The sequence below is a fragment of the Peromyscus californicus genome, unplaced genomic scaffold, assembly GCF_007827085.1.
Source record: "Peromyscus californicus insignis strain IS unplaced genomic scaffold, ASM782708v3 Scaffold_7__1_contigs__length_154581171, whole genome shotgun sequence".
Lineage (NCBI taxonomy): Eukaryota > Metazoa > Chordata > Mammalia > Rodentia > Cricetidae > Peromyscus > Peromyscus californicus.
The window spans coordinates 42,292,106-42,308,818 of record NW_026294595.1 but is presented as its reverse complement, the minus strand read 5'-3'; the positions used below and the strand labels follow the sequence as shown (position 1 = coordinate 42,308,818).

The 16,713-nt window shown below is 40.2% G+C and overlaps 1 protein-coding gene across 1 annotated transcript in view; it reads left to right on the top strand.

Annotated features, from left to right (window-relative positions):
- Cobll1 (cordon-bleu WH2 repeat protein like 1) overlaps positions 1–16,713 on the top strand; it is a 156,260-nt gene that overhangs the window by 113,015 nt on the left and 26,532 nt on the right. The window contains 2 exon segments of the mRNA XM_052724404.1: positions 4,825–4,922; positions 5,024–5,248. Coding sequence (XP_052580364.1) covers positions 4,825–4,922; positions 5,024–5,248 — 323 coding nt within the window.

The window sequence follows — 16,713 nt, the reverse complement described above, 5'->3', positions numbered from 1 at the left end:
TTCTTAACATTACTAACACATGCAATTCCGTAAGAGATTTTAACTTAGAAAATCTTGGGGGTTTGATTTCCTAAAAGAGAATTTCTAGGTTCCCTTCTTTGATTTCTGGTTCTAATTATAATAATCATTTCACTCCAACAGAATGCTAATAAATGATGTCATTCTAGAGCTGGGAGTAAGAATACAGATCTGTAATTCCAGTACTCAGGGGGTGTTTTGAGGATTCCAAGTTCGAGTCCAGCCTGAGCTACACATATTAAAAAAAAAAATCCCAGACACAAAAAACAAAACAGAAAATGGATCATGCTAAAAATGTGGGAAGATGGGTTTGTTACTCTCAGAAGTGAAAACGATGTGGGTAGGAGCGTGCCTGGGTACGAGTGTGGATAAATACTTGGGTGGTTCTGTGGAAGGGTCTGAGCTTAGTCTCACTGAGCAGCCGTTGGGAGAGGTGGCACTTACTGTTTTTATCACAACCTTTTTTTTTTTATTGGCCACCATTTAGGTTTTTTTGTGAGCATTTTATAATAATATGAAAACTTTTATGTTAAAATTAGCTTTGAAAGCTTATAAAGGCATTTACTACTGTATGTCAAAAATGTTTTATGTTAAATTTCTGAAAGGAAATACATAAATTGTTTAATAGTGATTAGCTTTGAGGGGTAGGTCTGTGAGCAAGTTTTTATATTTCTTTGTTACAGGATTTCTAATGAATATATACTATTTTCATAGGAAAAAGTTGATTGCAATTATTTAATAATAGAATCTAGGAGTCTTTTCCCTCCACTTAAACAGGATAGGCTCGTATTTCTGATTTGTCTAATTGTTACTACCCTGCCTAAAAGCAAACTGCATATTACATGTTGCCAGGCTTTTCTGATTAAGCCCACAGGAGCAAGTGTATGTTGATTTATTCCCAGTGGCTATTACAGGCTAGTCTAATCAAAGGAGTTAAAAATTCCTGTCTTAAAATATACCCTGGCAGAGAATCAGAAAATAGCTCTTTAATTCTGACGTGACATTGGCTGTTAAGCCAGGGTGGCAAGCTTCGAGGGAAGATAGCTTTATATGTCTCGACTCTGCTTCTTTGATAGTCAGGAAATAGGAACAATCGTCTTTGCTTCCTTCTAGAAATGGTGCTTGTACTTGGCTTGCTCCTCACCACATCCCGTGGTCTTCTTAAGGCTCACTTTGAAGCGTTTAATACATTAATTTTTAATGTCCCTTCTAGCCTCACATGTATGGGGTTATTCAGAGGCTTAATTGCTATGAACAGAACTTGCAGGGACTGGAATTGTAGAGTCAGGAGAACTCATATTACAGTGTCTGAGTCCAGCAGGTCAGTCCAAACCCTGCACATGTTCTTACCCCGATTTGGTGGGATGTCATCAGAAGCCTTCCGACTTTGTGTGCTGTGACTTTTGGCCTCTCTTCTAGAATCAGGAAGCCGAAGTACCTGAGCTGATTTCCTGAGTCAAGGCAAGGCTTGCACGTGTCTTAGTGTTTAACTCTGACACCCAGCGAGCTGCACACAGCTTTCATTGAGGAGGGTTGACCTAGTGGTCGGTGACCAGGTGTCCAGAAAGCATCATTGGACATATTCTGGCTACACTTGCTGAATGGCTCCATGAGTTTGCATGTTATTCAAATCTCGGGGCACTTGATTCCTTAAATGTGAATGGCATGCTGATTTTTTTTTTTCATTTGTCACTCCACCGGCTAACATATGCCAGTGGGAAAAAATAGCTCAGAATGAAGCTCTTATTTCTTCATTCACAGAGGTGTTCTCAGAAATAAAGCATATGAAAAACCTTTAGCCTTGACGTGCTGTCCATGTCCTCACTGGCGTTCGTTAGCCTCAGGGAGGCCCTTGGGCAGTGTGTGCTCCGTGTTTCATGGTTGAGTTATTGACGTTTCAATTTCCGAACTACCGTTTTCCTTCAGTGTGCTGCTGCGACAGATGCACTAATATGTGCCCTGCTTTCCTTTCCGGTGCTGTGATTAAAACGGCACGACTGGAAGCAGCTTGAGAAGGAAAAGGTCCCGGATCACAGTCTGTCCTTAAGGGAGGCTGAGGTAGGAACTCAAGCAGGGCAGGAACCTGGCGACAGGAATGGAAGCAGAGGCTGTGGCTTCCTCGGACTGCTTTCTCATACAACCTGAGATCACGAGCCCCAGAATGACACCACCCACAGGAGGTGGGGCCCTCCCACGTCAGTTACTCATCAAGAAAATGCCTGCCAGCCCTGACTGCAGGCAGTCTGATGGAGGGAAGCCTTTTATAATTTGAGATTCCCTCTTTCCAGATGACTGTAGCCTATGTCAAGTTGACACACACACACACACACACACACACACACACACACACACACACACACACACATACATACACACACACAGATACAACCAGAACAATTTCTCTGCTTCCCTACACTGGTCCCTACATTACCACCATTTATTTTTATTTTTAAACACTTTATTTTAAATAAAATCATTTAAGATTGTACATTTACTTCCAAGTCTCATTTAAGTTTTCTCTCCATTTTTATGTGAAGTGCTTTGTTTCCAATATCATTAGGATTTGCATAGAATTCTCATGTATTTTGTGGAAGAGATATTTTCACAATTTACTCCCACCCACTTTGATTTTATAATTCTTTTTCTGAAGACACCAAGTCCTTTGTCTCCATGGTTCATCTCATAGCCTTTCTCTTTTAGGATTGGTCCCGTGCACCCTGTGGGTATAATTTCACCTGCATTTTTGTTCCTGTCAACTGACCATAAATCTAGAGACTTGACTGGTTTGGGTGAGATAATTTGTGGCAAGAATACTTCATAAGCACCAAATGATGCTTGTCTGGAGTCCCAGCTCCTCGGGAGGTGGAGGAAGAGGATTGTGTAAGCCTAGGGCTGCAAGGCCACCCTGAGCTGCAGAGAGGTCCCTTCTCCAGGAAAACAAAACACCTTTCATAAATAGTGGTTTGTACTTCCACTTAGAGACATATTAACAACATCACTAATCAACAGCATTTGCTGTATGCATCTTAATAAGGAACTGAAAAAGAGTGCCAATCTTATGCAGTCCTCCTTTTAGTTATTAGCACTTTTTTTTTTTTCGAGACAGGGTTTCTTTGTGTAGTTTTGGTGCCTGTCCTGGATCTCCCTCTGTAGACCAGGCTGGCCTCGAACTCACAGAGATCCACCTGGCTCTGCCTCCTGAGTGCTGGGATTAAAGGCGTGTGCCACCACCGCCCTGCAGCACTTTTTTTTTCATCCTATGTATATGAATGTAGGGGGCACGGTGGGATGCCTGTACAGGAGTGTGTGTGTGTGTGTGTGTGCGCGCGCGCAGCGCGCGCGCGCGCGCGCGCGCTATAACATGCATGTAGCAGACCCCAGATGCTGGTCATTGTAGCCCACCTCATTCGAGACAGGGTCTCTTACTGCTGCCAAGCTAGAGGGCCCCAAGCCTCCAGGGGTTCTCCTGTCTGCTTCCCATCACACAGCAGGAGCACTAGGACTACAGATGTGTGTTTTCTTGCTCAGCTGTATGTGGGTTCAGGGTATCTGAACTCAGTTCCTCATGCTCGTGTGATAGCTTTCAATATACAGAGTTACTCTTCCGATGTTAAATTGTCCTGAAATTTGCCAGAACAAACCATTGTAGGATGGTTCCTAAGTCCCTTGGCAGGATTCCTGGTGGACTTTGGTAACTTTCACCCTGACATGACTAGTTGTTTGTAGCTCATTGCTTTATACAAACAGCAAACCAATGACTTCAAAGCCGCCATGGTCCCTTTCAGTTGGATACCATCTTGGAAGTACACTGGGACACAGTGGCCTAGCTGCCAGCTTGGCCCTTGGTTATTGACCCCGTCCGTTGACATTAGGGTAACAGGCCTTGAGGTGGGGTGGGTTTAAAGGAAGATTGTGGATACAGCCTTGAAGTTTGACAGTTGCCATTCTAAAGTCCCATTTTAGCACTGTTAACCTTTAGGGCCTGGTAATTTCGGCCCTATTCGAACTACTAGGTTAAACAAATAGCATTTATGAGACATTATTTCGTCCATTCTTCCCTCAGGGCCTGGGGGAGATTGGTTCTGAACCAAAGTCTGTGGAACTCAAGTCCTTGATAAAGAATTGCCTAGTGTTTGCATATAGCCTATGCCCAGCCACCCCTCATATACATGACGCCATCTCGGGACTACTTGTGGCACCCAATACCTTGTAAATACTCTGTGAATGGTCATTATGGTGGGTTTTCAATCAGGAATGATGGCAAGTAAAAAGTCGATGTATTTAGTACAGGTTTAATTTTTCTCGGCGCATCATGTGGAGTCTGTTTGGATCCATTAAAGCATGGTTGCATATAGAGCGGCAGCTGTAATTATAATGGCTCGTGTTTTTGAGAGTGAAATAACATTTCATGGTTGTTTAGCTCTGACAAAAATTATAGCTGAAATAAAAGGACAGGCTGCATGGGAGAAGCATCATGTGCCACTATGCTGTTGCCTTCTTACTTTGCATCTGAAATGCTGGTAACGATACCGTGTGTAAGGAATTGAGTTCACTCTCCAGCCGTGCCTCTTGGCCCTGGCTGTGTGTCTTAGCTTCCTTAAGGTCCACTTCCCTCTGATCCAGATCGGTAACTGTCATTCTCTTGGTGCTTCGGGAATGGGATGAGGTGTACGCTGCCTAGCAGAGTGGCTGGAACTGGTAATGCTCATCACCAGAAAAGCTTCTAAAGGGGAGACAAGGAAGGAAACATTGGAAATAAATGTTACACCCATGAACAAAAAGGAAATTGTGTTTCATCTTTTTCAGAGTCCTGCCAAATATCGCAAGCCCCAGACATCGTGAAGGAGAAAGAAAACAGAGGGATTTTCAGCTTTTTCCAGCGCAGTAAGAAAAAGCGGGAGCAAGTAAGCATTTTCATGCAGCGTGTTAAGATGCTTAACAAGTATTTTTTGAAGTGGTTTTTATTTTGATCATAAACAGGCATTGCCTTTTGATTCTCTATTAGACTGCCAGCGCGCCTGCAACCCCGCTAGTGAGCAAGCACCGCCCATCTTTTACGAGGTCCAACACCATTTCCAAACCCTATGTTTCCAACACACTGCCCTCGGATGCGCCCAAGAAGAGGCGTGCCCCGCTGCCCCCCATGCCCACATCCCAGGGCTCTGCGCAAGGCCAGGAGAGGCGAGCTTCGTGCGTGGTGAGATCCACCAGTGTGGACGACACTGACAAGGTCTGCTGTTTCTTTTGTTTTATTTTTTTCAAGTTGGTGTAGGGAGGTATCTGTTATTCTCTATCTAACTTGTTCTTTTCCACATAGACTACTGAGAAAGAAACAGTTATTAATATACACTCAGTGGAATAGTTACCGACCAGGTTGATGGGAAAAGGTCATGCATACTTCTGCCATATCTTGAATAAATGTCAGCTTTAAGGAGCTTCCATCCTCAAGTTAATGCATGATAATAATATAAATTCTGTCTTGCTTTACTTCATCTCAGCCAGGATCTCTACACTGGTTGAGTGTATTAGGAATTATTTACATATCTTCAACACATACCCTTTAAACAACCACATGGGTCTGTATGTTCCATTCTTGTGTTTCTAACCTTTTGTGTCTTCGGAGATTCTCCAGGGGAAATCCTGGTGTCTACTTGATCTGTCAATGCTGATTTTTAAAACAAATCTTTTAATAGACTATACTGCTGATTTTCTCATGTTGTCTATCGAGAGAAGATGTTCTTCATAAACCTTTATCTCAATTTACACAAAAAACGAATATTTGTTTATTTTAGTATGGATGTGTGGGGTGTGTGTGTGGCATGTGGAGGTTAGAGAACAATATGTGTGTGTATTCTGTCCTTCCAGCATTCCATCAGCTCCAGGAACTGAAACCTGGGTCATCAGGCTTGGTAGAAGGCACCTACTCCTTTACCATCTAAACCACCTCACCAGACCACCTCAGTTTAAAATAAAAAATATTTAATACTAAAGTTTCACAGAATATATCTTTTTGTGAGATCCATTTGTCTAAATGTATCTACACTTCCCTTGCTTTATTCAGGTGGAGCAAAAGGGAGATTTAGGTAAATGTGATGGAACGTAACACAATCTATTTTATTTATAATCAGGTGGAATAATTTCAGTGTCATTGAGAGTAAAATGTATTTTGAGTTACTTACACACTGAGTGGTGGGCGCTCCAGTATTGAAGTGGAAGGATTTTTACTCCCCCTGGATGGTTAGTAACTCAGACAGAGAAATGAGTTCTTTAAAAACTTAGTGTTTTCTTATCTAAGTTAACGCTGTGGCATGAAAATCTCATCTAACAAAACAGAAGGGTAATTGCTTCTCCCCCTGAGAGATTCTTTTGCCGACACAACTTGCAGAGTATCTGTGCTGTAGTCAGATGGTGGTTCACAGAACAGGAGATCTTTGTGTTTGGTCATAAATGTGTGTGGGAGTACAATAGTTGGGTGAAAGACTCTGCTCGGATTCCAGAATGTCAAGGATAAAGGCGTGCTGGGGCCTGAGCAAGAACCAGACTGCAACTAAGCAAGGAAGACAGGACAAGGCTGGTCCTTAAGACCTCCCTTTGTGTGTATAGCCCCTTTCTACGTCTTTATAGGAACAATAGCCTTTTGAAGGTTATTTCGATTTTAATTACCTTAAAACTGAACTACAAGAATGGAAATTTTTGTACACTCATGTAGCTACCAGACTATTCTCTCTTTTATACAGAAGTTACCTCTATTCCAGCTGTCCTCATTCAAGACACCCCTGTAACTTTCTGTGTGCTTCAGTTCCCGAGGAGTCTGGATGGGCTAACTGTCTGCCTCTTACATGCCTGAGTCGTGCCGCCAGCGACCTCATGGAAAGCTGGTGCTTTTGATTCTCACCCTCCACTCTGTGACCACTTGGTGCCCTGTGTTAAATCTTTTTTTTTTTTTTTTGTATATTGCCTTTGGCAAATTACACATCTTCATGCAATTTTCTGATTATTTTGTCTTTTGATCTGGACATCTGGGTAGTTCTTTGATGTATTGTTCAACGGGAACTAGAATTATTTGTTTTTCCCGAGAGAAGCTAAAGAACCATTTTTTTGTTTATTCATTACCAAAACCCTTAATGATTAAGCTGGGGTGGTGTTTGTCTGTGTGTGTCTACTTATGGCATCTCAGCACTCACTATTTTGAATTTTATGTGACAAATCACCCTTCATTTTTAACTCTTCCTTCATCTTGATAGTCTCCTTATAACTTAGGACTTTTCTCCCCCCACCTTTAAATAATACTATTATTTTCTTTATCCATTACCCATTTTCTGTACTGGCCATACCTTAATCTATGGTCTTAAGTCCCCTTTCTATACTCTTTAAGAAAGAATATTCATTTTGTTGTTGTTGTTGTTGACTCTTTGATTGGATCTCAGTTATATTGGTTTGAATAATGCCCCTCTAAGAGTTGTATTCAGATCCTAATGTAACCAGGGTGCAGATTCTAAGGTTTAGAATCCATGAGTATTCTGTAGGCCCCTGGCTCCTCTCCTTGCCCCCACTGTTCTTTTTTAGAAACCCACCCTGTGCTTTCCTACCGTTTCTCCTCATAGTGCCTTCTGGTAATAAGAATCCCACTTCTCTGGAAGCCTGACGCCATTTTGCTTGTCTACGTATGGCCCTCTGACTCTCTTTCCTTAAGCCCTAATGCTTGTAAATATGACCTGACTTAGAAATAGAGGGTGTGCATATGGATTTCAGTTTGGAGGTGCCACCATCTTGTTTTAAGGTGGGCCTGAATGCAAAGGCTAGTAGGCTCCTCATAAGATGATTCACACAGCATGGAGGCAGAAGAGAAGGCTGTGTGCAGACCCAAGCCAAGCTGGGTGTTCTGCCATATAGCAACCCTGGAAGCCACAAGAGACTGCAGCAGGCAAGGGTCGGTCGGGAGCACGCCTCTCCACATGCTCTGATTTCAGACTGTTGGCCTTTGGAATCCTGTTTTAAGCCATTGTGAGTTTTTAGAGCGTTCCTAAGAAACCATTGTGCCAACTTTGTAATTCCAGTCTCCATATTCTTGCTGTTAAATTTGAACACATGAATACTTACCATTGTATGGAAATCAGCACATCTAACATGCAACTCTGTTTTTACCCTGTATTCAAAGTTCAGAATCATCTTGGCGTGTGTTTTATAGTTTTCACGTTTATTAGAGACCAGGATTTCATTTCTCTCCCATTCTTTTTGCTCATATCATTTCCAGAGAAATCCAGAGTAGATGCGAGAAGAGAATGTGCTTAACCTGTCTTCATCTTGCTCTCCATGTCTGACTGCCACATTTATGTTTCTTATTTACCGTTTCCCAGGTTAGAAACTGTATAGACGATCAGTTTTTAGGTCTTAAGTTCATCTATTGACTGATTACAATTTTCTTTTTTTTTCTTTTGAGACAGGGTTTTTCTGTGCAGTTTTGGTGCCTTTCCTGGAAGTCACTTTGTAGCCCAGGCTGGCCTCGAACTCGCAGAGATCCGCCTGGCTCTGCCTCCTGAGTGCTGGGATTAAAGGCGTGCGCCACCACCGCCTGGCTACAATTTTCCTTTTAAACCTCCGTTCCTTATCAATTTCAGGATGTTCTGAACTCTAAGCAGGATACTTGAGTGATTGTTGTTCCTGTGAAGTCTTGCTTCTCATCCTTTCAGAAGGGAATGATGCTGCCTGTGTTCTGTATCCTCACTTCTCCGCAGACTTGATGCCTGATGAAGAATGGTCTAAAGAGAATAATCATGGCTTTCTCTGAATTTGTCCTGTGGGTTTTAATTTGTGTGTGCCTATAGGTAGGATACTTATAATTAGCTCTTGAGTTGATATTGTTTATATTCAAATATTCATGAAGTTCAGCGGAACATATCTGTTTATTAGTGAATGTTACTTATTTTGTTGTTACTGTTTTAAATTTTAAATAAAAACTATAAACTGTAATGAAATATTATACATCTACTTGAACAATTTGGTTGAAATTTTAACAAATGTTATTTTTTAAGTCACTGAAAGTAATAGCAATGAAATATGAAAACATAACAGAAAGGAAAAAAAAATATGTATGACCAAAGCTGCTATTGCTTGTGATGCAGCATAAACCACCAGGGTGTGCTGTTTAACAGAAGTACAGCATTCTAATTTTTCCGTTTTTACCCCCAAAGCATCTTAAGAAAGAAAAAGAAAATGTTGAAATGGTTACATTATGTTATAAGTTCTTAATTTTGTTTGGTAAAGTGACAGGAATGTAAAATAGAAAGGTAGATATTAGTGATGCATGAAAAATACTTATGACGAACAATGTTTTCATTTGCACCTTTGGTTCATTTTGGCCTCCTTTTAAGTAGTCAGTGGTCTAGTGGTCACCTTTGTTAGTCAGTGCTTATGCTAAATATATGTTTTTGAAAAAAAAAAAGTATTAACCACATCTCTTCTACTTTTGGCTGTCCATATTTAATAATTTGCTTCATTGTTACGGGACATTTCTCAACATTGGCAAATTGAGGTACTTGGAGAGTGAGTCTGGAACGTAAACTGGAATTATTCACATAACTGGCTTTATTTGCAATCTAATTTTGACAACTGCTTGTGCTCTTCCCAGAAGTGCTCATTAAAGATCCAAGTTAACAAAGCCCTCCGTCCTGACCTTGGTGGAATTTCTGCATTGAACATTCCAGCTAAAGAATAAGTCTTCCTGAAACTCCATTGAAGTCAGTGCTAGAATGTCTTTTTCATGTTCATAAATGTTTCTATCCACTTGGGCATGATTTTCAGTCCCATGTCACTTTCTCTATAAAGGTGAATATATTACATTCTATGACAATGTTCATTTCCAAATGAATTTTCCAATTGGAAATTTTCTAGCAGTTTTTCCTGGAACTTTCTGAATGTTTTGTTAAGCAGGGTTTTTTTTTTCCCTAGTGATTTGAAATGCCATTTGTGTTATGAGGTATATGGTATTCAGCCTTTGTTGTTATATGTATGAACAGTAACACTGTAATCCTATATGAAATGTATATAACCATATATACAGTCAGATTGCCAAACACAATGGCATTAACTTAAAGTAATACAGAATTTTAGAATTAAAGCTAAGTGTAGGAATCCGATTCCTATACCCCATTTACTGTCTGTTGGAAACACATTTAACAAAATCAGTAGGCAGATGATGCCTTGTCTCTTAGGCCAGTTAACCTCTTGGGCTTCTTTATGTTTCAAGTAGAGATAGGGGGCTTGAAAAGAAATTGTTGGAAATCTTGACCCACAGAATTCACAAAACCTTTGAAGAACCTTTCCCTTGTATATTTGGTGTAGCTTTCCTGCTTAGAATCCCAGGCATGCAACAATGAACAGCTTTTCCCCTGGCTGCTAGCATGGTGCTTGACCTCCTTGGGGATAGGGTTGTGGCTGAAAGCACAGTAAAGGGATGATCTCTACTGGGCATTTCATTTGGTCTCAATTTGCATGCTGCTACAGAAAACGTTCAAATATTGAGAAACTGAGACTTCTTGCCATCTAATATTATGCAAGTGAAATTTAATACCCAGAGTGTTAGTTTTTAAATAGCTGGCTACATTTCTTAGGAATGCTTCACATTCCTCTTTTACCCAGTTTTATATTTTCTCCGCATAGTGTGGTTTAAAAGCAGATGCTGTATTAATGAAGTAAGTAAACATCTGTCTTTATTTTACTTGGTGAATTTTAATTCTAGTTATTTTCTGCAGATTAATTAAGGTTGTATTCCCCTGTTGTGATATATGAGGTATTTGTACTCATTAAGAAATATTCCTCTTTCTGCCCTTTCTTTTCTGTCCAGGTTATCATGTAACACTTTGCTTTCCCTTCCACTCTCCTCTTGTATTTATTGTGTGGAAAGTGGACCCCCACACATAGTTCTGCAGTTGCCTAGGAACAGTGGTTACCATGGCATTTGCAGCTTGATCTACAGAGTACATCTGGCTACACTTCCAAAACTATGAGTGGGTTAATTCATCTGAAAAATGTACCATCGCAGTATAATACTTAATCTTGGCCGGGTATAATGCACATTATTTCTTTGTAACTTTCCTAAGATTTATTCACAAATCAGCCACTAAAAGTAAAGCTACAGTGCTTGCTTATGGATTTATTTTTAATAGTCCAGGCAAAGTTCTACATTGATCATTTGTAGACGGAATACACAGTTCTCTTCCTTGGCTATCAACGAGAAGACAACTTCTCTTAAGCTTCACACTAAGGTCACAGCAGAACGCTGAAGTCAGAGGTGCAGGGTTTGCTTAGCTGCTCTCCTAGAGTGATGCAGGAGTAGACTTCCTCTAGTAAGCAGCATGCATCAGCAGAAGGCAGAGCAGATAAACATAGGGAGGGCACATGGGTAAAGCTTGCTCTACCGCTTTGGCTTCCTGTCTGGGCTGAACTGAAATGTCCCGCAGTGCATTACTTTGGTTGGTGCTTCCGTCTGGCATAGGTTTTAAGCTCAGTTCATCTGTAGTGTTTTGTCTTCTCACACGTCTCTAGAATCATGTCTGTCCAGTGTGTTGTGATTACAGGCAACCGTGGTAACCACCCTTTCTTCCCCTTGACTTTGAGTCCTCGACTCTACTTCTTTCTTGTTCATAGATGTCCTGCTGAGCTCGGCTCTCATCTTTTGACTTAAAAATGCTAAAACCAAGGATTGTCACTCATCAGCCTTGATTCCATAAATACATTTCAGTGAATGATGAGTGAGCAGGACTGATGAAAACACTGATTGGTCCTCAAGAAGAGGAATGTGAAAGTCTGTGTAGGGCACAACAGAGGCCTTCAAATTTGTCATTTTTTTTTTAATTTGCGCAGAAATGTGGATGTAAATGGGAGGCTACTAAAGCTCGGCACGTCCTGTGTCGTCTTAGTCTCTCCTCGTTCTGTCTTGTTCTTTATCCCTGTCATTTCATTTCTATCTACTTTTTCATCTTCACTGAACTTCTCCATTGCTGAGCTTTCTCCTCTAAGGAATAAGATTTTGTAACTAAATTTCCCACAATCGTCGACTTCTTGTGTTGCAGAATTATGTTAAGTCTGGCTTTTACCTGATGAAAGTGCTCTGTGGTGTGGACCTTTGGTCAGTCATAACCAGGTTATAATGCCTACTCCTATTGGAAGATTTCTGTTACCCAAGTGACATGTAAGGCTTAATACCTGGCATCTCTCTCTCTCTCTGCAGTGACTGTAACCCAAGTATCCATACAAGCCCCTCGCATTACCACAGATAAATGGAGGGCTTAAAGTGTGAGAAAGATGTGTTCACTTACAGAACTTAGTGACTAGAGGGCTCAAATGTCATTATTAACTAATATTGAATTTTATACTAGATATGGTTGATACAAATCTTGTGACCAACTCAGCCACTTGGAATTCCCTGGAGGGCCTTAACTTTAATTAGGAGCAAAAAGCCGCAAGCTGTTGGTGGTGATGCCACTTGGAACACCCGCTGGTTGATCCAGCTCTTACCTTGTTGGCTTCTGTCATAGTACTTACTTACCTCCGAAGGTTGATAGGAGTGGTGTTAAAGTTGGCAGAGCCGATGGCTGCTCACGGTGTGGGATGAAGGGCTGCAGACCCTAGACCAAATGTCTCCTGTGTCCTCCTGCTCTGCACAGATGGCCGATACTTGATCTGTCACTTCTATTTCTCCACTCCTTCCCTTTGACAGCATAATCTGAGTTGATCCTGACGAGGTAAGGCTTCCTGTGCTATCAGTGAGGACTCCGAATATGGGCCTAAATAGAGAGTATGAAAATAGAGTATATAACATTCTAGGTGCTTCTGTTTCCCAGGGAAGAAATGAATAGAGAGTAGAGATTTTGGGTCTTTGGAAGAAGCATTTCCATATTTCATCCAGAAATAGCAGTTTATTTTTAATCGGCTTCAGTGACAAACAAGTGGCATTTATATTTCCAGTCAGTGTAAGGCCAATTCTGATTATACAGGTGTAAAAATTACACACGAGAAAATAAATAGTAAAACCTCAAAGGGATGACCAGTGCTTGTTAGAATTGACAGCAACTTTTCTTTTCTTTATCCCACCTCCATTTAGGCATTGTTTATATTTCACATGCAGTTATACTGATTTCACTGTTATAGGAGAAAAAGTTGCTTACAGAGCTTACGTATTTCGCAAATTCAATACCTTATATTTCTAAATTCCATTAATTATGGCATAATAATTATCTTTAAATAATTAGCATTTAAACCCAACTTGTACGTCTTAAGTTGTAAAATTATTTTAGGGATCTTCCACCAAGAGTTTAAAACTCAACCCTCAATCATATATGAAGTTGAGACATTGGGACATATCCATGGTATATTTGGATAAGCCTAATGTCAATCATAAGATATTTAATACATTTTATGCTGTTGAATATGTAAGCTGAGGATAATATGAATCTGTCCTATTAAAGGGAAATGCATTTAAGACTAAAGATCTTTTCAAATTATTTTTTAAGTTCCCCCTAAACCCACCACTCCCCAAACATGAAAATATTCTTAAGAGCAGATATAATCCAAGATCTCATAATAGAATAGCAACATCACTGGAGTCGGGCTGCTCTGTTTCTGTTCGGTAAGTCGTTTTCTCCCTGTATTCATGATTCATGCAGGATACACTTCACTGCCCCATGTTATGATGTGCCTGTGATTAATGTGTAAGCCAATAGTGTCTTCAGTGCTAGTCCTCAGCGAAGCTGGGGAACTCTGCTGAGTTCTGCCTTCTGTTAGATTTCATTCCATCTGAGTGAGTGGATTCTAATCCCGATATGGATGCAGGAGGACTATCTGCCATGGTTTTCCAGCTGACCTTACCACTTTCTTTCATCTGCATGTTCTGTTTTTCCTTGTAATATTTCCCTTTTCACAGGTCATAAAGTTTGGAGGTGTGTGTTGCTGTTTCAGGTGCAGGATTGCTAATAGCACCCAGCCTTATCAGTGGCTTTAACTAGAACAAATAATTGAGTAGCTAATGATTATCCAAGACAGGTTCTCCTGGGGAGTTAGAAAACCTGTTTTTTCATTTTGCAAACCTTTTAGATTTAAAAATAACTTAGCCCTTCTTTTAAAAGTTCAATCATAATTTGACTGAAGGAAATGAGTTTCGATGGCAAAACTGAAGAGTTGTAAGTAGTTAATTCTAATTAAATATGCTTATCTTATATGTATATCTTATAGTATACATTTATCTATTCATTGCCAAGATATAACAAACTAGTGTTAAACCTTAACTATTATGAAAGTCTCTCATGGTATGACAGTGGAGATTTTCAGGTGGTGGATCTGGTATATGCAGTAAGCTAAGCCTGGGTAAAGAACATAAGCCCTGTTGGGTTTTAGAGTTGATTCTAAGACAGATTCCAGTAGAAGTCCACTTCCACTCTCACTCAAGATAGATGATTTTAAATGCCCCCATTTTATATCCATAACTCTCTTTCCTTGCCTCAGTAGCTATTTTCTTATTTAAAAAGTAACATTCATAGCCTAAAAATAGACAAATGTAGTAGTGCCCGCTAATGTCTATGTAGCATGTGCTGTGTGCTAGGCATTACTCTTCCTATACACACATGATGCCATTTGGGTAAACCAGTCCCTTTTGGACATAGGTACTTTTTATGGTTAATGTGGTTACTTTCCATGTGTGAAAGGGCTGGAGTTCTCAAGACAGTAAACAGCATGTTTCCTGGTTGAGCCCGTAATACTGACATCAAATCCCATGTGTTAGTAACTATTAGATTTTATCTATCATCTTCCAAATTGAGAGCACTCTGTACACCTCTTTTCAATTAGATAAGTTCACATTTAATAATACTGAAAAAGTGGCTGATCACCTTGGAAGCTTATAATATGCGTTTCTTAAGTAATTGTAGTAGTTCTGCAAGTCTGCTTTCGAGTGTTTGATATTCTTGACTTTGGAGCTTCTCCAGTCTTGTGTCATATAGTTGGCATAAATGTATAATAGTTTTCTTGGCTACAAGTTACCAAATACTGAAGTCTTCTAATTTGCATGCCCCCTTTCCGTGAAGACTTGGAGCAAAAGATACATTCAGTAGATCAACGACTTCTCTTCATCAGGGTCCTAGGGTTTTCACCATGCCTTATGAAAAGTAGTGCTTGAGTCAACATAAAAGATCTTCAGATATCGTGCTATGACCTTAGCTTTCTTTGCCTGTATCCTGACTGACTGTAGTTCTTTGCTGAGAAGACTCCTTGTGGCAACCAATCACCTCTTGTCTCCCTGTCTTGTAAGACAGTAAAACATACAAATCTACTTTCTTGAAGGCTTAGCATTAATCTCATTCATATGTCAAAATGAAATATGTCTTCCTGTCATCAGCTTATTGCTGATCATCTAAAGTCACAATTCTTACTTATTCAAAATTCCGACCTTGGGGCCGTTTGTACCAATTCTCACATTTGCATTTTTTTTTAAATCATTAAAGTTAGTGAGTTTTCACCACACTTACCACATAGTCCGTGGTTATGATAGGCCTTCAGGTCTAGCCTCTGTGACTTAGTAACAATCACGTTCTCCCCTAACATCCACTTTCTTAGCACCCTTGATCCAAACTGCATCTTTAGAAATTTGTGTTTCTTTCCACTTTCTATTCAGGCTAATGGGGTGGCTCTCACAGGATAAGGTTATAAAACACTTCTAGGATGTCCGTGTTTCCTCCTTTTCAACTGGCTTCATAAATAGTACTGAGAAATATTTAAACCGTTTATAAAACTGCAGTCTCATTTTGATGTGTTTTAAATTCCCTGCCCCTAGAAATGTAAATATGTCCAAGAAATACTAGCTTGCTTTTAAGATCTCCAGACTGATAAATGAATCTGTGTGTATTCTGTCTTTAAGTTCCAGATAGGTTCGTATAAATTTGTGAGCCTGTGTAGAAAAATTCCTCCCTTTTTGATTTCTGTCATCTGTTTTATTAGACTCCTCTGCCTCACATTGAAGAGCGCTGACTCTAACCACATGCTTTTGCCTGAGAAAATTCCTGTCATGACTGCTTTTATCAGGTGATAAAAGGGACCCCCTCAGTGACAGTGATGGGGCATGGCAGCCTGGAGGTGAAAGAGTTTCATTATACCACCCTGGAAGCAATCAGTCAGAACGCTAGGAGCATGGAACCAGAAGGCAAGCCGCAGTTCCTCTTGCTTCCTGCTTCTCACAGTTACTTATTGATTACCTTCTGTATTCTCACCGATGAACCCAGACTACGGTGGGAATGGTGTGTCACTGGGGCTTTATGAAAAGAAATAAAGTCATCAAGAAATGACTTCTAATTCTTTCAGCTTTGGGGTAAATATTTTAGAAAGGGAAATAAATGTCAGATTGTTTAGAATTTGAGGCTTCCCGGATGATGTCTGTTTTGGGTATCTTTTCCTATATAATATGGTGTGTATATCAGCATCAAATTGCATGTGAATTTTCATCACTTGCCCATGTTCACTTACCAGTTCTTCATTTTTCCTTCCAAATGTCATATGCCACAGTTTAGTTCTTGAAGTATTTTTAAACACTACAGCCAAAGCCCTTTAAAATGCTCACATGGATATACTTAATATACACAATAATGGTCCCAGTAGTAGTGTTGCACAGGTATCTCTGGAGGCCAGGAGTGGGCATCTCATTCCCTGGAG